The sequence below is a fragment of the Eptatretus burgeri genome, chromosome 15 (assembly GCF_056783735.1).
Source record: "Eptatretus burgeri isolate ZD-2024b chromosome 15, Ebu_testis_v1, whole genome shotgun sequence".
Taxonomy (NCBI): Eukaryota; Metazoa; Chordata; class Myxini; order Myxiniformes; family Myxinidae; genus Eptatretus; species Eptatretus burgeri.
Window position 1 is genome coordinate 19588361 of NC_140975.1, and position 20438 is coordinate 19608798.

A 20438-nucleotide genomic window follows, 5' to 3' on the forward strand; every position below is an offset into this window, starting at 1 on the left:
GTTCTTCACGGTGGCTGTTACGGGGAGAGGAGTTGTGTGGACCCCGACTATTCGCCACGTGAGCTCTGCCACGAACCACGAGTCCCACACGTGCGACTGGGACCAAACCGATGACCTTTGGCAGGTGCCGCACTATAGAGCACGCTTTCCCTCCGACGACCAGGTACCCACCGAACTCTGACCCCCAGCTTGTCTCTCTTCATGGCTGTGAGGGTCAAATAAAGACTCTGGGGTTTCTTTTCGTGTGTGTGTGTGTGTGTGTGTGTGTGTGTGTGTGTGTGTGTGTGTGTGTGTGTGTGTGTGTGTGTGTGTGTGTGTGTGTATGTATGTGTGTGTGTGTGTGTGTGTGTGTGTGTGTGTGTGTGTGTATGTGTGTGTATGTGTGTGTGTCTGCATGTGGGCCCGTCTTTAAGTAGAACTGAGTAAGTGTTTTTGCTTACTGTAAATATTTCCCTGCTTGTATATTCACACCAAGTCTTGCCTTTGTCTTTATTTTACTATTAATAAATTTATTAGAAATGTTCCCAAGTCCATTTCTGTCCCTTCTTACTGAAGAAGAACTCTTTTGTCAAGTTGAATATTTTATTGACAATGATAATGGCATTTTATCTGCAACCAAAAAGGAAAATAGACAATATTAGTCTGATTACTTTCACACGATATGGTACACAGGAAAATGCCATGAACTAACAATGAAGATCTCATATCGGCATTTGCATATTGAACATTACTAACTGGTGATATACAATTGCACTCATGATAATAATAATACAAACCAACGATAATGTCCAACTATAATGAATGAAATAATAAAGGACAAATGCACAAGACACTAGGACATAGGGCAATGACAATCACTCTTCACTTACATTGGTCTCGCATGGTCTGGGTCTGAGTATAAGTGGGGTTTCATCCCCGGTAATCGGTCTATCATAGTCGGCATGGCTTTGGCAGTTTCTGCTCAGCTGCACCCGAACCGGAGTTGGTAGTCGGAACTCTACCGCAGTCGGTAGTGTGACCCGGTTCGAGCAAGACATGCCAAGGACGTGGTTTCCCCGGTAGTCGAAATCACGTAGTTAATTAGGTAAATTGGTATTAGACAAACAGACCCTACGCTACACGGTCGAGATATTGGCATTCATGGTCGGTTCAGCGACCCACCAGCTCACGGAATAATTTGGAGCGATGGCCTACAACTCCGGGGAGACTGGTGGGAGACGGCGTAACCTCCCCCACCTCGTGGTCGTTCTCGCCACCGACCCACAAGAATATAATTAACGGCCATATTTAATTATATCCTTCATCAGACGATCCTCGGACACCTCACTGTTTGGGGTCTTAAGGCATTTCTTGGGTAACCTCGCTGGGGTCTGATTCCGCCATATTTTTTGGCCTGCTCAACCTCACCTTGACTTGGAACAGGCTGCAATGATTTCTTAACCCTTCGTTAGTCCCATGGGGTGTTTTGGCACCCCGCATTTTTTTACATTTTTTAAAAATAGTAACATTATATGCATTTTCGCATTGGGGTGTGTATACACCCCACCAGAGTAACCACGTTTGAATGACACAGCAGATTAACGAAGGGTTAACGATAGTTTATTTTTCACTTTCCTCAAATTAATGCCTAATCATCATCGCTACAAATCGCTGTACATATCACTTTTGTAAGTACTATAATTTTTCAAATGAGGAACTTGGAGCGATTTCATGCATTATATGATATTATTTTCCACGATCTACTCTCACCGACTAATTAAAGTATATCATCGAAATATTATTTCGGTTTTGAGGATCAGATGTCGTCCAGACGAAAGAAGTGTCGAAATTGATTGTGAAATCTGATAATTTAAAAAATACCGAGTCTTATAACTTAAGGCCCAGTCACACCTTGACGTTTTAGCCAGCTTATGCCGATTTTTGGAAAATTTGTCTAAAACGCTGGTACACGTCGAATACGTTATGGGTAAGTTTTGATAACATTGAGAGCACGCTGAAAAACACTGCCATACGTCGTTGTACGCTGGCTTTAAACGTTGTACTTTTCGGTTGTCCTCAAATTTTCCATGCTTGAAATTTTAAGACTTATGCCAGCGTATGACTCACACGTTCCGCATAACCCTGGCCATAAGTTGTAGGCACGTCACGCGATCGTTGACACACGTTACTTGTGAGTTACTCATAAGTCGAAACACGTCGAGGTAATGTTTGGCATACCCGAAACTTATTTCTAACCTATGAGTTACGTGTTGTACTCACGTTACGCGATCGGTGACACACATCGACACACGTTACTTCTAAGGTGCTCATAAGTCGAAACACATGAAGGTAATGGTTAGCATCAGTGTTCCAGACTCCCTGGTTTTTTTTTTTTTTTCCTTCCTTCGGTATGATGGTGATTTTGACACTTCGATTTCTAGTGCGGTTATAATATAATATAATTAATAGGCTGCCGCCCAACGATTTAAATCATAACCGCACTGTACACTGAACACTGAACACCGTCATACCGAAGAAAAAAAAAAACCGGGAGTCTGGAACACTGACGCTAACCATTACCTTGACGTGTTTCGACTTATGAGCACCTTACAAGTAACGTGTGTCGATATGTGTCAACGATCGCATATAGTGCGTACAACTTATTCACATCGCATGCGGAGCGTGTGTCATACGCAAGTACGTCGTGAAATTTTCAACATGTTCAAAATTACAAGACGTACTCCACTTACTACGATGTATGATAGCGTACTTTAGCGTTCTCTTCACGCATACCAAACTTACCCATACTGTATTCGACGTGCGCCAGCGTTTTAGACGCATTTTTCAGAGGTCGGCATATGCTGGCAAGATCGCCAAGGTGTGACTGGGATGTTGACACTTCCATTTCTGCGGCGGTTATGATTTGAATCGTTGTGCGGCAGCCTTTTCATAACCTACGCCACGTCATCGTCAGCGATGCGTGCAGCGCGCTATGCATAAGTTAAACTATCATTGGGCATAGGTTGTGAAGGCCGACAACAGGTTCAGCATTCGTTGGTATAAGTTATCTATAACACAACGAAACGTTCTGTGTCCGTTACTAATACGTTATGCATAAGACCAAGTCGCTATGAATACGTCCGAATCTTTAAAAAAAAAAAGACATCAAAAGTTCAACGTAAGCCAGCGTTTTACATACATTTTAATACGTTGCCATTGCTGGCTAAAACGTCAAGGTGTGACTGGGCCTTAAGCCGATAAACCTATTTACTTTTGGCAAGCAAGGCTATGTTCCCTCCTCCATAGATACACAAGAAAATGTGAAATTTCCAAGCATAAAACTTATCTTTTTCTATTGTTTCGAGAATTATATTGAGTGAACAGATTAACGAGCTTCATTAAGCTATATGATTTAATGCACTCACTGCAAGACCTCACGCCCTGTCTCCCTGAGGAACTGCTAATCTACAGCATCTGCCAAATATGTGTCTATATTTTTGGATGTTTTTTTTTTTTTTGGATGCACTCTACAGTGGATAAAAGCAAATCTGGTTTAAAAAATACCCAAAATGGACGTTAAAAAAGAAAAGTTATCATGTTTGTGCAGACGGCGAACGATGTACCACATGACGTGTGTACAGACGAGCAGGCAAAATGGCAGATTTTATGCAAGGTTTATTTCACGGGCGATTGAACTTTGCGATATCTCCAGGGTTGTTCTGCATTAAGCTGCAACTCTTTTGTGCATAAAGCCATTTTATTTCATAAACTGCTGTGTGCGTGGTGAAGATGGGCCTTAATGTTAAAGGGATCCTTTATGGAATGCAGTGACAGCCTGGCCAACCATTTAATTGAAGTGCTTGCATGAGTGCTTAAGCCACTTGCCAAGCGCCCATTGTTGATTGCAGTACCGCGCTACGTCATTCTGAACGAATCGTTCACTCTCTGCAGATGCTTTTGCTCCGTCGCCCCGGGCGAGTGCTTCGTGCTGCGTCGCCCCGGGCGAGTGCTTCGTGCTGCGTCGCCCCGGGCGAGTGCTTCGTGCTGCGTCGCCCCGGGCGAGTGCTTCGTGCTGCGTCGCCCCGGGCGAGTGCTTCGTGCTGCGTCGCCCCGGGCGAGTGCTTCGTGCTGCGTCGCCCCGGGCGAGTGCTTCGTGCTGCGTGGCCCGGGCGAGTGCTTCGTGCTGCGTCGCCCCGGGCGAGTGCTTCGTGCTGCGTCGCCCCGGGCGAGTGCTTCGTGCTGCGTCGCCCCGGGCGAGTGCTTCGTGCTGCGTCGCCCCGGGCGAGTGCTTCGTGCTGCGTCGCCCCGGGCGAGTGCTTCGTGCTGCGTCGCCCCGGGCGAGTGCTTCGTGCTGCGTCGCCCCGGGCGAGTGCTTCGTGCTGCGTCGCCCCGGGCGAGTGCTTCGTGCTGCGTCGCCCCGGGCGAGTGCTTCGTGCTGCGTCGCCCCGGGCGAGTGCTTCGTGCTGCGTCGCCCCGAGCGAGTGCTTCGTGCTGCGTCGCCCCGAGCGAGTGCTTCGTGCTGCGTCGCCCCGAGCGAGTGCTTCGTGCTGCGTCGCCCCGAGCGAGTTCTTCGTGCTCTGTCACCCTGAGCGAGTGGTTCTCTAAAATAACACCCGATTTCTGAGCCATTTGCAGCATTCACGTGTTTTCTAAATGAACGAGGCAATTTTTTTTCCACCCGCCCACACACAGCTGTTTATAAAGAACTAGCCAAACCCCCGTTCTGCGCGAAGTTTATTAAGTGAGGGTTCGTTAGGGCATCAATATATCCAGTGTTCACAATGTGATTTATTGCATTTATTTATATACAATGTTTCTTGTTACATTTTTTGTGTGAAATTCACCTTCTGAGGTAGTCAGCAGGTGCAGAAGAGTGTTTTACATTGCAGATGCTGTTTTCTCGGAGTGGCATTACGCCTCTCAGCGGTGATGGTCTGTCAACGACAGACGTAATGACGTCAGCGAATGACCGATGATGTCATGACGTCATTACGCCTCTCAGCGGTTAAGTCACACGTCGTCATGCAAACTAATGCAAAAATTAGAAAAATTGCCAAAAATTCCCAAACCTGTCCGTCTGGCACGATCTCACATAGGCCATGCTGTTCATTAGACCACAGAGCACCCGCATGCCGAAAGTGGCGACAATCCGTCCCACAGTTTCGGAGGAGAGACGTCAAATCACGCGCAGACGTTAACAGAAATAATATATAGGATAGTGTTTGTGATCACATCCATGAAATGACTATATAAATGCAATGCTGTTTTTTGGTGAAAGCTACCCAAGGTTTCTGGGCTGTGTACAGTAATATAAGTACTGAAGTTGATAATCACACTGACTCCAACCTGCCTATTCCCGAAAAAGCCAACGCTGGCCAAGCACGTGTGTGTGTATGTGTGTATGTGTGTATGTGTGTATGTGTGTATGTGTGTATGTGTGTATGTGTGTATGTGTGTATGTGTGTATGTGTGTATGTGTGTATGTGTGTATGTGTGTATGTGTGTATGTGTGTATGTGTGTATGTGTGTATGTGTGTATGTGTGTATGTGTGTATGTGTGTATGTGTGTATGTGTGTATGTGTGTATGTGTGTATGTGTGTATGTGTGTGTGTGTGTGTGTGTGTGTGTGTGTGTGTGTGTGTGTGTGTGTGTGTGTGTGTGTGTGTGTGTGTGTGTGTGTGTGTGTGTGTGTGTGTGTGTGTGTGTGTGTGTGTGTGTGTGTGTGTGTGTGTGTGTGTGTGTGTTTTGCATTAAGCACAACATTTTTTCTGACATCTCCCCTTCCCTCATCATCCATATCTCTCTTCTCTCTTCATGGTGTTTATGTCTGGACAGGAGTTTGTCTCTAGGCTGTGTTAATTGTATGATCAGTCTTATTTATTACTGTGTTTATTGTATTGTAGATTTCAGACGTTATTTTGTTTCCATCTTCACTGTTATTCACTGCAGAATCATTTTGACGAGACGGTATGAATCGTAATTAACGCTCCACTGCACGTCTGTCTTCCCTTCCTCTAACCTCACAATGTTTTCCCTTCCCCAACCCCTCCCCTCCCTCCTCTCTTCTCTCTCCTTTCCCCTCCACCTCTTCACTCTTCCCACTCCCTCACTCCCTCACTCCTCTCTCCCTCTTCCCCACTCCTCTCTCCATCTTCCCTCTTCCCCACCCTCTCTCCCTCTCCCCCACCCCTCTCTCCCTCTCCCCCACCCCTCTCTCCCTCTCCCGCCTCCCCTTCAATATTACCGTCAATGAAGCGACAGGTGATATTTGCTAGTAATATAATGTGTTCCCTTGCAAAAAAATTCAACGCAGGAGGCCAATCGGGCCACCAAATGGTGGCAAACCTCTGGTTGTTTGTCCATGCTCAATCCTTTTTAAATGCTGAGAGTCAAGCAAGGAAGCAGCACGGAGCATTTTTGAAGTCTTTGGTATGACTCGGCCACGGTTCGAATCACTGACCTGACAGTGGATGCTCCAACCATTATGCTACTTACCAACCACATGCACCCCCCCCCTTCTCCCTGACCCTTACATTAAGGTGACAGTAATCAAGCAATTTTACTGCTAGTAAATATTAACAAGACCAAAACAGCATCCAAATACTGAACATCTACCACAGATTCAGCAAGCGGAGTTTGCGTTATCAAACTGCTCCTGGAGCATTTATTATAGAGCAAACATTTTACCTTTAAACCTCCGCAATAAGCTGCACATTTTAATGCCTCCACTGTGCTTCGTGGATCACATACCCTCACAATGGCCTGCACGTACTCGCTGAACACCGCCCAGTAGAAAGGATTGTTAGAGAAGGAACGTCGCATGTAGAAGGCGCCAGATGCTTGCAGCATCTCACCCACGAGCCGCATCCCTTGGAAATCTGGGATGTGAAAACAATACAATGTTATACCAAGACCCTAATAAATACTGTTACAGTTGTCAAATCGTCCCTCTGATGATCAGCCAAGTGGAGCTGACGAGGCGCACGACATGGTCTTTTATATGACACTGGTCGCCGTACCCAGTCTTTTATCGGACATGCCAAGTTGCAAAAGCAACCACCCTCATTCACCCCAAGATCAAATGTGTTTAATAAAAAATGGTCACATGGGGGATAGGAATACCAAGAATTAATAATAATAATAATAATGATGCATCAAACCCCTTACCCACGAATCAACAAACAATCAGCAGATTCCATAATGAATTATATTTCTTAAAGGCCTTAAACCATTCCATGAGAGATTGACCAGAGAGGCGGGCAGACAAGACAGGAAATACTCGAGCTGTCAGTGTGACACAACGGGAACCGATGCTGGGTGGCAGCCCAGGTGCGTCTTTGCAGCTGTCTGGGACTCATGAAGGGAGAGAGAGGAGGAAGGAAGGAGGAGGTGTATGGAGGGTCGGGTGGGGTATGGCTCTCGCACTGCAGCTCCGCAGACTAGATCTCCTCTATTGCCCCGGCTGTTCGTGCATTTATAGTTTCTCGCCCCCACTTCGCCGTGATGTACCGCACCCCTCCTCTCTCACTCACCATTGGCCCGAAGCCCAGTCTGGGGGTAGGGTGAACCCTTCCCCGACCTGTACCCAGATGGTGCTGGTGCTGCGGAATCAGTCGGGATGGTGGGGGCGACTTTTCCTGCCTAAACTGCGGGTTGATGGCCTCCCAAACACTAAAAAGAACATAAAAGACAGATTCCAGAGGGTAGAATATTAAATAAGGGTTCACAGGGGTGGCAGTTTCCAGACACAGGCACATTGGAAAGGGTGGACGACATATTATGTCTATACATAAAGCGACATGTCCAATGTCACAATTAAATTACCTCACGCATACTCAAACACATTTACTCGAGGATATAACTAAACTATGGTAAGCAATGGTAAACCATAGAAGTCATTTCCACAACATGGATACATGAAATGGTGTGGAAATTGTGGGGTCATCCAGATTCTCAGAACCAAGCAGAACCAGAAATGTTCCACTGATGTTAGTAGGTTTGAAGTATATAAAGTTTTCAATCAGGAATAATCTTCAACAGCTATGAAAGAACTTCAGCAAAGACTGATCGGCTTTGAAGAGACTATCAAACAGAGCAAATGCACATGCCAGTTTCAGGACCCAATATATTCTATCAAAGCTAAACATTACCCATGCCGGCAGCGATGACTGGGAGAGGCAAGTCGTATGAGTAGCACAAGAAAGACATCAAGAGGAAGTCTATGTAGCTTCGATGGCTTGGAAGCAGAACGATGGGGCATTCCTGCACAACCTTTTGTACCTGTGCAGGAGATGCAGAGGTCAGAGTGAGGATGCTTGCAGACAGTCCCCAAATGCAAAGCCAATGACCACGCTGAAGTTTCTACATACCCTCTGCACACCCTCTTCATTAACCCGCACGTGCCGAAAAAGGGCCTTGAATATCCGGCTCAACATGAAGGCGAAGGTGCGGACAACGGTCATGCCTTGATTGTGGCCCATTTCTCGGAGGATCGACTGGGCCTCCTGTCGCAAGGCCTCCGTGTCTCCATCTTCACCAGCCATCTATGAACGAACACAATTAGCTTCCAACAAAAAATAAAAATATCTTGCATTACAACAAACATGAAAACTATACCATAAATGGAGGCCTTTTGTCATTTTTAGCCCCTTGATTGTTCTCTGGTTTTTTTTTCCTCTTTAAGTACCTGCACACAGGAGGAACTTTCTATTTTTGTCCAAAACCTGAACTCGCGTTCACTTCTGCAGTTTCCATTCCACGACATATTCTTTGTCAACACTACAAAAAAAGGCACGTTCTGAAACATGGTTTGGGAATGTCAGACAAAGCCAACGACCTGCCAATGTCCTAGCATATGCAGTATGCCAGGATTTGCTCTCAGCACCGTGGAAAATGGCTCTTCAATGTACAAATTTTATCTCAGAATTAACGGACTACTGGTAACTTTAACTGCCAGCATGGGAAAAAAATTAAATTAAATTGTATTGTTAACGTGTAAGGGCCATTAAATTGTGGCACATATTCAGCTCTTTATGTTTTACATTTGCAGGTTGTGTATGGAATATGGACGTTGCTCAACCTGCTGCTTTGAATCTCACAAAAAAAAAAACCAAGGAACATAAAAAGTTAATTCTACCTTATTATTCTAATCGGCATCTGTACGAGTTAATGCTTTTTTAAATTAAATAGCATTGTGTGTCAAAAGATTATTTTTGTTGTGCTGGCCTCTCCAACAAATCTGTGGCAAAACAATATGGTTCGTGGAATATCTTACGTTAATTCAGCTATCGCATATGTGGTTTTGTATATATTGTATGTACGTAGCCAAAATAGCACCCCCTGGTGGTGTATGTGCTAGCCTAGAAGTGGATGGGAGAGTGAAGCTACATTTAAATTGTAAAGACTTGCAGAAGGGCCCATCAATGACGGGCACTTACATACTGTTCTTCTCAAACAGCTCATGCAACCATGTTCTATGATAGTTGCATTATTAAATTAGAAGAGCACTCGGTGGAGCGCATACCTCCGCCACGTAATGCCTGATCCACGAGAACAAATCAGGCCCAATACATTTTTGAAATATCATGCTATACAGCTCTATATCGTTTTTGTCCCTATATCTCTGAAAAGTGAAGAATCACTTTGAAAATTAAATAATTCTCGTATCCAGATCCGGATCCGGATCTTCACCAAACTCTAATTCGTTCGTCCTTGTCGCACACAGAACCTGTCCACAAAATTTCATCCGGATCCGTCCATAACTTTTTGAGATATCCTGTACACAGGCAAACAAACAAACAAAGGGGTGAAAAAATAACCTCCTTCACCTTTGGTGGCGGAGGTAATTAGTTTCAAATTTAATTATTTTGCATGCACAAATGGTGTGATTCAAATGTACGAGACCAGTCGGAAATTTTTTCATTGAGACATGATAACAAAAATCAAGGTAATATGAAAACAAAAGCACTTTCATGGGATTTCCAAGAACTCTTTTTTTTTTTTACCTTCGCATTCTGCGAAAGGTTGTTTTGGTCGCTGTGTATTTATTTATTTGTGAATATGTGTGTTTGTTTGTTATTCGCATAACTCAGAAAGTATTAAACCGAATTGCATGAAATTTGGTGGGATGATTCGTGAGTATCCAAAGACGATTTGATTAGATTTTGGGAGCGATCGGGTCAAAGGTGAAGGTCATGAAAAGGTCAAAACACTCTTTTGAGCATAACTTCCTTCATAATACAGCTATCGACATGCAACCACCGCCATATTGTTCCATGACGAGATACCTTTCGGATACGTAGTGTCGGATTTGACGTAACGTCATCGGAAGTGTGTCTAAATGACGTCACAAGATGACGTAAATTTTCATTTTTCGATCTCATCAGTTTTGATCATACCGTTTTGTAGGACTTACCTTAGGGACGTCACACACCAAATTTGACTTAGATCGGACTGACCGTTATGACGTCATTGACGTTTGAACATGACGTTTTTCAATTGTGGCTAAAATGTCCTGATATTTTACATTGAAATATCTATATAATTTATAAAGCAAAGTCTCCCAAATCCAGGCATTAGGATCAGTTCCAAAATATCTGTTTATTGATGTACAGGTTTTGCCAATTAACTCTGTAGTCAAGGTCACACTCAAGGTCAAAATATATTTGTAGGCATAGCTTCAGATCTAATAAAGCTATTGACATGAAACCAACGTTAAAACGTTCAGTGAACTACGAGCTTTCAGAATGGTAGTCCCCGATTGGACGTGACGTCCCCGGAAGTGCGTCAAAATGACGTCAAAAGATGACGTCATTTTTCAACTTTTTAATTTTTCAGTGTTTATCATTCCATTTTGTTGGACTGCCTTCAAGGAGGTCACACACCAAATTTGACGTCAATCGGACTGACGGTTGTGACGTCATGGACGTTTTAAAATGACGTTTTTCAAATGTGCCCGGAAAAAAGTTGCGGCGGCGAAGGAATGCGCTCTACCGAGTGCCCGTTCTAGTTTTTTTTATGCAGTCAAAGCTCTTGAAACAGTACAGTGAACAGATCAAGATGCAACAGACAAAAACAGGATGCAAAATGCACATGCATGGGGTGGACAAAACGGATACAGACGAAAACTCCAAGGAGGGAAAAACTGTTAAATTTGAAGGAGGAGGGATTTGGGTGGGGTTAACGAGGGTAGAAAAGATAATGGTTTAGGATTGGAGACAATCTGAGATGGTGGTGAACAGCGGTCTTGAAGTCCTGGAGGGAAGAATTAGATTGAAGAGGATGTGGAAGTTGATTCCACAGGTGGGGGGGTGGGGATGGAGAGGAACAAATGAGTGGAGGTGACCAGTGATCCTGGATTTAGGTAGTTTCACCAGAAGGGGGTTGTTGGTGGACTGTGTGAGCCCTGCAGAAACCTGTGGGGGGACAAAGCACGGAAAGAGCAGGAGTTGCAAGACCAGAAAGGAGGCGGTGGAAGACAGACAGAGAGACCACCGATCTATCTGAGTGGCGAAGTGATAGACTCAACTTCAGCATGAGCGATTCCAATAATCTTGAAGGCCTTGGTTTTCACAGCGTCAAGCTGAGCAAGATGTGAGGCAGGGGAAGCCAGCATAGAAGGGAAAGCAAGAAGGATACAACAACATTTATTATAATAGAAATAAAAAATCTAATCTGTCTTTACGTATAATAGTGGGGCAACTTAGTGTAACAATTGTGCATTTTGTGAGGAATAAGTACCAAATTTGGCACACTAGTAGCCTATCATATTATGAACAGATTTGGATATTGGGCCATGTCAAAATTTTTGATGGCAGTGGAAAATGGCTGCCACAGCAATCAGCGGCTGAATTTGAGATGGCCCGATATCCCAATCTGTTCATAATATGATAGGCTACTAGTGTGCCAAATTTGGTGCTTTCCTCACAAAATGCACAATTATTATGCTATATTTAGCTAAGTTGCCCCACTATAATCACTAATCAGTGTGACCCCTGACTTCACTCTGGTTTATTCTGTTAAGACAAAGTTTCAGTCAATAATAACTCTAATAAATTAAAGAATATGTATACATATCTTCAATATAAATCAACAAATTTGTCTTTGAAATCACAATTTGAGAAAACTTGGCAATGATGCAAGTAGATTCATTCTTTTTCACCTAACTGTATATGCACACAAAATAGTTAAATTTAAAACGAATTAAATAATGAAACGATCACAGAACATGGTTATACGAGCTGTTTGAGAAGAATAGTAAATAAGTGCCTGTCATGGACGGGCCCTTGAGCCCGTCAACGATAAATAAACTTCAGCCCGTTGAAACAATTAAAATTTCGTTTTTTTTTTTTTTTTACATTCATGTACAATTCCCACTCTGATGAGACCATACATAAAACAAAGAGGAATTAAATATGATTAAAGCATCTTAATAATTTACAGCTTCCAAAATTAAATAGAAATGACAATACTATACAAAATGGACTGAGTGATATTATTAATCTGGATAAAAGCTACCCACCTCGTTCCCACCGGCACCCCTCCCTCCCCTCCCCACAAATGTGCCCACCCTCTCAAACCTCAGTACACAATACAACCTCAATACAATATATAGATAACGTTATTTACTAAATGAATGAAGCTATGCCATCACAGCAAAACTTGTCACCATGTTATGGTTATTACCCAGCTTACACAGACCATTCCTTGAAGTTTGAAGTGTAACACATGTTAGAGTTGCTTAAGATGTGATGTATACGTTATAGCAGTGTTTAATGAATTTTTTTTTTTTTTTAAAGTGGGACAGGTAGAATAAGAGTGGGATGAAATAATAAGAATGGGATGACTGACTGTGCACACTTAGCAAGCATCCCGTCACGGCCCGGTGTGCCGGAGCTCATGTGTGACCTCGCGGATGGCCTGTTGCAGCCGTGGCGAGTCCAACACCGCCCGGCGCAATGCAGCAGGTGATCTTGGACACCTGTGCTTGTAGGTAGGTGGAGCAAAGCGACGTGCAGAAAAAAGAAGGTCACTGTTGCATCGTCGCTCCTCGAGCACATCCTCGAAGCGCTCTTCAGGGTAACCCAGCGAGACCATACCTCCTGTCGAACTTACTGAAAAGGGTGGGCACATAATGCGCAGTTTCTCACTCTCCATAACAATCGAAACCACAACACCGTTTGGCATTAACAACTCATTACTAATCTGTTGACAATAATCGCAACATTCATCAGAACATTAGTAATTCATGTGATTAATTATCAATACAGTACTTTACGGTGAGCGACACTGTCAAACAACTCGGCTCCATGCCGACATGTCAAACTGTTGAACAAAAAAAAATAGTAAGAAAGTGAGATGTAGTAATAATGAAACTGAGGTGGCCAGTTATGATATAGGTTTTGATGTGGGGAAACAAAGCTCAAATAGCATGTAATAATATGTGTTTGTTCATCGTTGATCAATATCCTTGAAATTCATGTGAAAGTATGCAGGTGTACTCATATTGTGCAAGTGATTTACATGCAAAATCTTTCATGAGCCGTTACATCAAATGCAAATTAAGGAAACAAACAAACAAACTATAAAGAGCAATCAGAGATTCAAGACCCTCAACAGGACTTGTTTTGTGTGGTGTTTGTTTGTGTGCTGGTGTGCAGCTGATACATTGATGACATCGGGGTATGTTCAAAGAGAGGACAACCAGACCTTTTTGGTGTTATTGTATCTATAGATTCACATTCCAATCATATGTATAATTTTTTTATAGATACACACATTCCACTGAAGTTCACTTATTTTTACCTCCACCACCGAAGGTGGAAAGAGGTTATATTTTCACCCCATCTGTGCGTTTCTGAGCAGGATATCTCAATAAGTTGTGAACTGATTCGGATGAAACTTGGTAGGCAAGTTGGGTGGGTGTGTAGCAAGGATGAACTGATTATATTGTTGCGGATTCGCGCCCGCCGGCGTGCGGACGGCCACGTAACTCGGATCGCGGCACGTCGCCCACCGGACGGACAATCCAGTCGTGACCCTCTCGGACTAACGCCGGGATCTAGTCACGGGTGGACCTTTCGGTCTCACCACGATCGTGCCAATCGGCCCCCGCGTGGGATAGGGTTGCTCGCCAAATTCGACCTACCTAAGTACCCACACGGAGGGTAGACCGGGCGATCGCACCTCGCCGCAGGTCGACTTCGGACACGGGCCACTTTAAGCGACCCGTTCCGTACTATCGGGATAACCGAGCGGTGTTATTCGTCGGCCTCGACGGTTCGATTAATTATCGGGCGTTTTAGCCCACGACCAACCCTTTACGTGAAGCAAGATGGAGATTCAATGAAAGAAAAGACGAAGCGAAGCGGGAAAACAGTTCAACATAACTCACATTTATTTCGCGATGAACGGGAAGCACACATATACAATTACACCAAAAGCACATGTAAAAGGAGAAGAAACACAATATTACACAAAAAGCAAATATAAAAGAGAAACACAATGCAGAGCTACCCGAATACCGAGCACACGGCAACACTTATACAATTTTACTTCACAGACGGCGCCGACAACACAGATACCCAAAGCAAAAGAAAAAGAACCACCCTCCAGGATGAGGGGGGTAGACGGGCCTGGGGCCGAGACCGTGTCGGGCCTACCCGTCTGATGATGAGACGCAAAGCGGCGGTGGCGCCTCAACTCCGCGGGCCTCGCGGACAGTGTCTGGTAGGGGGTGGGAAAGGGGCCCCGTTGTCGCACTATCTCAGCGCGGGGGGGTACAGGAGGGGGTTGTTGATGCTCGGGGGGGAGGAGGATATCACCCTGTCTCGGGTCCCGCGACGAGTGTCTCCTCCTCGACCTCGGTCGCGTTGCTGGCCTCTCCCTCTGCAGCTCCCGGCACCGACGCGAGCACCCCCTCGTCCGCCTTCGCCGCCTCCACCTCTCCACAGCTCCGTCTAATCGCCCTCTCAGTCTCCTCTCTTGGCTCGTCCCAACTCTTCACTCTTGACTTCTCCCCTCCGAACTCTGACTCTTCTTCCCAGCTCCACCGACAACTCATTCCAACGCACCACTCTCAACTTTACTTTACTGACGAACGCAGCCGTTTATATAAGCCCTGTGGCTTCGCTCCTTCACCTTTGACCCTCTGCCTCCGACCCTTCACCTCCAACTGGCTCCCCATTGGACCGAGGAAAAGTGGGCGTGAATGCTTTTTGATCCATGAATTTGCATATCGCGACCTCACTCCAACGCCCTGGAGGCGGGGCCAAATCGCCCCACACTCTCCGATAGGACGGAACAGAAGTGGGCGTGAGTCGTTTTTGATCCGTTTTTCTTCGGAAAGTCTGTGATGTCTCTGAACACGCTGCTCGGTGCGCGCCCCGCACGAGTCCAGCATCGGTGCCCACAAGTGGCGTGGGAATGACGGTGATGCGATGGTGGCGAGTTGTGACGGTAAAGGTCGTGGCTGTTGTTGTGAAGCGGCGTTGTGGTTGGTGGTTGTTGTTGTTGTGAAGCGGCGTTGTGGTTGGTGGTTGTTGTTGTGAAGCGGAGTTGTGGTTGGTGGTGGTAGTAATGGCGGCTGGTCCAAAATAAAGATAGTAAAAGAAAAACGGCTATCCTGAAGAGTCGCAGCCCGAGTGAATGACATTTATTCCCTCTAGACAACGGGTTTGGGCCTAACTACACATATACTTACCGAGATATCTCACCTAAGGGACCTGAATGGTGGTTTGTGAATTTCGTCAACCACAACAATATTTTGGTGAAGATCCGGATACGATTTTTTTTTTTAATATCTAACGTGATGCTTCACCATTGAAAGATGAGGCCAAAAACAATAGATAATATTAACTTCAAAAAATTGAGCAAGATATGTTCTGCTGGATCACGCATTGTGTGGCAGAGGTATGCGCTCTACCGAGTGCCCTTCTAATTTTTTAAGTGATTTTTCACCATTGAGAGATGGGGCCAAAAACGATATAAAGCATGATATTTCAAAAAGTTGTGCACGGATTCTTATGAAACAAGGTGGATTCGTTCGTTAGGTGACAAGAACAAGTTAATTCGATTTTAGTTCAGGTCGGGATCCGATGCAAAACATAAACTATTCAGCCTAGTGGAGGTATGGGCTTTATCGAGTATCGTTATAGATGCACTCACATTCTTATTAGTACATATTTTATAGATGTGCGAGCATTGCAATTGTCTTACATGCCATAGTAATAGTCAGTACTATTATAGATGTGCTTACATGCCATTGCACTTGTCCATACTATTATAGTATGTACTTTGTAGACGTACACACATCCATTGTAATAAAACATACTTTATAGACATACCCATATTCTAATAGTACAAACTTTATTGATGCACTCACATCCATTGTACTAGAACATACTTTATAGACATACCCATATTCTAATAGTACAAACTTTATTGATGTACTCACATCCATTGTACTAGAACATACTTTATAGACATTCTGGACTTGGAATGTAATAGTACGTACAATTATAGTCATCCTCACATTGCATTAGTATGTCCTATGATAGACGTACTCAAATTCTAATAGTACCTGACCCTGAACCATGACGTTTTTTATTATCATTCAATTGAATTTAGAATGGGATCAAAATTAATTCAATTCAAATCAAATGGAAGACCAAATCGGTCCAATCCTGCATTGGAGTAATCAGAAGGAACCCAAACAAGCAAAAAGCAATGATGAAGTCATCAGGAGGAACCTGAATAGGATTCCCATTTCAGCTGCTACTCCTCTACCCTCAAACCCATCCATGCACAGCCAAGTGAGCCTTCAAAAAAACAAAACATGATTTTTAAACTAGAACTGCTACTTTATAACTGCTGGCAGTGATGACTGGGTACCAAGACATCCGGCTTTGACACAACAAGGGATTGACGAGTTATGGACCGAGTAATACGACGTGTTCAATCTATTTATTATGGATGCAGTTACCCCTTTTTCCTGGGGACATCATCGGTGTCAATTGAATTGGCATTTAAATTACCTGAACATGAAGTAATAAATGTGTGGGAAATGTCACCATGGGTCCACAGGGTAACTCTAACTCCCCCAAGTAATACGAAGCCCCCCACATGCCTCTCTACGATGCGGGATTGACGAGTTATGGATGGAGTAACATGCCGCATTCAATCTATTATGTAAGCAATTTTTATTTTTCCTGAATACAAGAAAAATAATAATAATAATAATAATAATAATAATAATAATAACAAATATCCCTTTTTCCTGAATACATAAACGGTATCAATTGAATTGGTGTTTAAATAACCTGAACACAAAGTAATAAATGTTGACACCATGGGTGCAGAGTAAAAGCGGGCTTTTCCCGAGTCGAATGAGGCCCCACACGTTTCTCGACGACGCGGGATTCACAAGTTATGCACTGAGGAACAGGCCATGTTCCATCTATTTATTATGTACACAGTTGATCATTTTTTCTGGTGCCATCATCAATATCAATGGAATTGCTACTCCTGTACCCTCAAATGCATGCAGGCACAGCCAAGTGAGCATTATGCAATAAATATATAAATTCTAAAAGTTCTCAGGTTCTCAAATAATTAAGTAATTCTGGCCATCATACCTTGTCGCCGATCAGGTTGAAATTTTAAAAGTACATTCCCCATGTCTGCTAGATCATAATTGTAAAGTTTCACATTGATTGATGCAGCGGTTCCAGAGTAAACATTATTTAATATTGTACCTTCAATCCAAATGGCTGCCAAACCATGTGACCAATGTCAAAAAAAGTAGGAAACTTTTTGTTCGTCATGGATAGATGGTCATTGTAAAGTTTTGTCGAGATTTGTGCAGCTGTTTCAGAAGATTTTTAAAAATTTTTAGTTTTCAATCCAATATGGCTGACGAACCACATGACCTATGGCATCATAACTTCATATTCTACCTTCAATGGGTTAGGCGATCACGCTTGTTAAGTTTCATGTAAATCGGATAAGGTGCGTTTTTTTATCCAAGATGGCCACCAAACCACATGCCTCGTGATGTCATAACTTTTACCCTATAAGCAGCAATGGCATTAGATGATTAGATGATAGTTGCAAAGTTTTTCTTTGATAGGACAAGTGGTTCCAGAGAAACCATTATTTAACATTTTTCTTCAATCCAATATGGCTGTCAAACCATGACCTAGCAATATTAATCAACAAACTTATATCCCCTAGTCTTGGAGAATATGTGTGTGAAGTTTCCCCTCCATCTGACCAGCCATTCTGGAGAAGATTTTTGAAGGTTTAGGGTAAATTCAATATGGCCACCAAGCCATGTGACCTAACAATTAGGATTTTAACAAACTTGTACAAGCATGTCTTGGGGAACATGTGTGTGAAGTTTTGCCTCAATCTGTCCAGCCGTTCTGGAGAAGATTTTAAAAACTTTTGTTTTTTCAACAATATGACTGCTGAATTACGTGATTGATAATGTCATCAAAAATTTTTTCTGTGGACCATTTTATCACTAGATGACCCTCAATTTTCATACTGATCATATGTAGCGTTCTATATATGCAATGACGTCATAACGAAGGCACCCATGATGTCATTTTTTTAAATCACACTTATTCCCCATGAGGAGTACTTGTTACGTGCCAAGTTAAAAAATTTCCTTGGTGTGATTTCAGAGACAGAGGTTCAAAGTTTTTCCGTTTTTCCAATATGGTTGCCACACCACGTGACCTACGACGTCATAATTATCATCAACACATCCTGCATGAGTAATCACACCAATGGTGAAAATTTTCTCTCAACGTGACAAGTGGTTGTGGAGAAAAACACGAAAGTTCTGTGCGGACAAACAAACAAACGGACCCAAATGCAATACCCTCTCCTTCAGCGAGGGTAACAAGAAAGCATCATGTGGTAGCCTGACAGGTATGACGGAAATCATGCAAATGACATCACTGTCACGTTGACCTTTGAACATGGTTGCAATTTGATACCTGTATCTTGAAGCGTTGTTGAATTATCATCTTTTTTTTGTCCCGTTAAAAAAAAACACCCTGACACCACAACATGGATGACTTCGTTGTAATGGAAACGACCTGATAAATCAACGGATTGCTGCCATTTTGGAAATGAGTCATCTGTCCCCCAGCCCCAACAGAAATCTTGCGTTTTAATAACGATCGGATTATCAATTCTGTTCAGAATCTGTCGGTGATGTTTTTCAATTAATTTGTGTCAAGTTTGACGTCATGTCGTGCAAACACCTTTGGTCGTGTCCGTTTTATGCAAATGACGTCACAGAGCTTGACTTTTTTTTTTGTATACCTTGGTCGAGGCTCGTATGAGAGCTAACACACAACTCACAGCAAGGGGGCATGAGACAAGAGGGGCGGGAGTGGGAGGGACAAAACAGTGGGGAACAGACACATTAGGTGAACTGTGGAAGGGAGAGGGATGGGGATGGGACGGGGAACATGGCGAAGAGAAGATGGACATTACAGGGACTTTCAGGAAGGAAAGCAGGGGAATTGAAGGAAGTGGGCTTGGGTGGATTATCGGGGGTAGAAAAGATCGAGGATTTGGATGGGGGAAGATAAGAGGTGGTGGTGAACAGCTGTTTTGAAAGCCTGGAGGGAAGAATGGGAATGAATAGAGTGAGGAAGTTTATTCCAAAGGCGGGAAAAAAAGAGGAATGAAAGAGTGAAGATGAGCAGTGATTCGTGATTTTGGTAGTTTTACCAGAAGGGGGTTGTTGGCGGACCTTGACCGCCCTGTGGAAATGTGGTGGGGACAAATCGCAGAGAGAGCAGGGGGGGGCAAGGCTGGAGAGGAGTCGGGAGAAGACAGAAAGACCACCGACCAACCTGTGGTGATTGAGTGAGAGACCCAAAGACTCAGCTTCATTGCGGGAGATGCCGATGATCCTAAATGCCCTGGTTTCGACAGCGTGAAGCCGAGAAAGGTGGGAGGCGGGAGCACCAGCCCAGAGGGGAGAACAGTACTCCATCAGGCTACGGACAAAAACTTTGTAAGTGGTCAGGAGCTCAAGAGGGCCGAGGAAGGACTTTGCACGATGGAGGATTCCCAGTCGGCGACTGGCTTTTGAGGCGAGGTTGGAAATGTGACTTTCCCAGGAAAGGTCATGGCAGATAGTGAGACCCAGAAGCTTGAAAGAAAAGACTTCTTCAGAGGATTGTTGAGAAAGTGGATGGGGGGTTTTCTAAACGGTCCTTTCGAAGAGACATTGTGAGAGTGTGAGATTTGTCTGGATTGAAAGACATGTTCCACGTGTTGGACCAGTTTGTGATTTTATCCAGATCTGCAGTGAGCGAAGAAGCTGCTGCTTGCCGGTCTGAGGGATGACAGATGGTACGGCAGAGGGTGGAGTCGTCGGCAAAGAGAAAGAGAGAATTTTCCAGAGAGTCGGAGAGATCATTGATGAAAACCA

The 20438-nt window shown here is 44.0% G+C and overlaps 1 protein-coding gene across 9 annotated transcripts in view; it reads right to left on the reverse strand.

The window, feature by feature from the left end:
• Positions 1-20438, reverse strand: part of GNPAT (glyceronephosphate O-acyltransferase) — a 60353-nt gene that overhangs the window by 29698 nt on the left and 10217 nt on the right. For 3 of the 9 annotated variants that reach the window (XM_085857437.1, XM_085857436.1, XM_085857435.1), the window contains exons 2-5: positions 12887-13092; positions 8350-8523; positions 8131-8260; positions 6731-6858 (exon numbers count right to left, since the gene is read on the reverse strand). In XM_085857437.1, coding sequence (XP_085713563.1) covers positions 6731-6858; positions 8131-8260; positions 8350-8523; positions 12887-13075 — 621 coding nt within the window. In that variant the 5' untranslated portion in view covers positions 13076-13092. The other 6 variants (XM_085857440.1, XM_085857441.1, XM_085857444.1 and 3 more) reach the window with 6 other exon arrangements.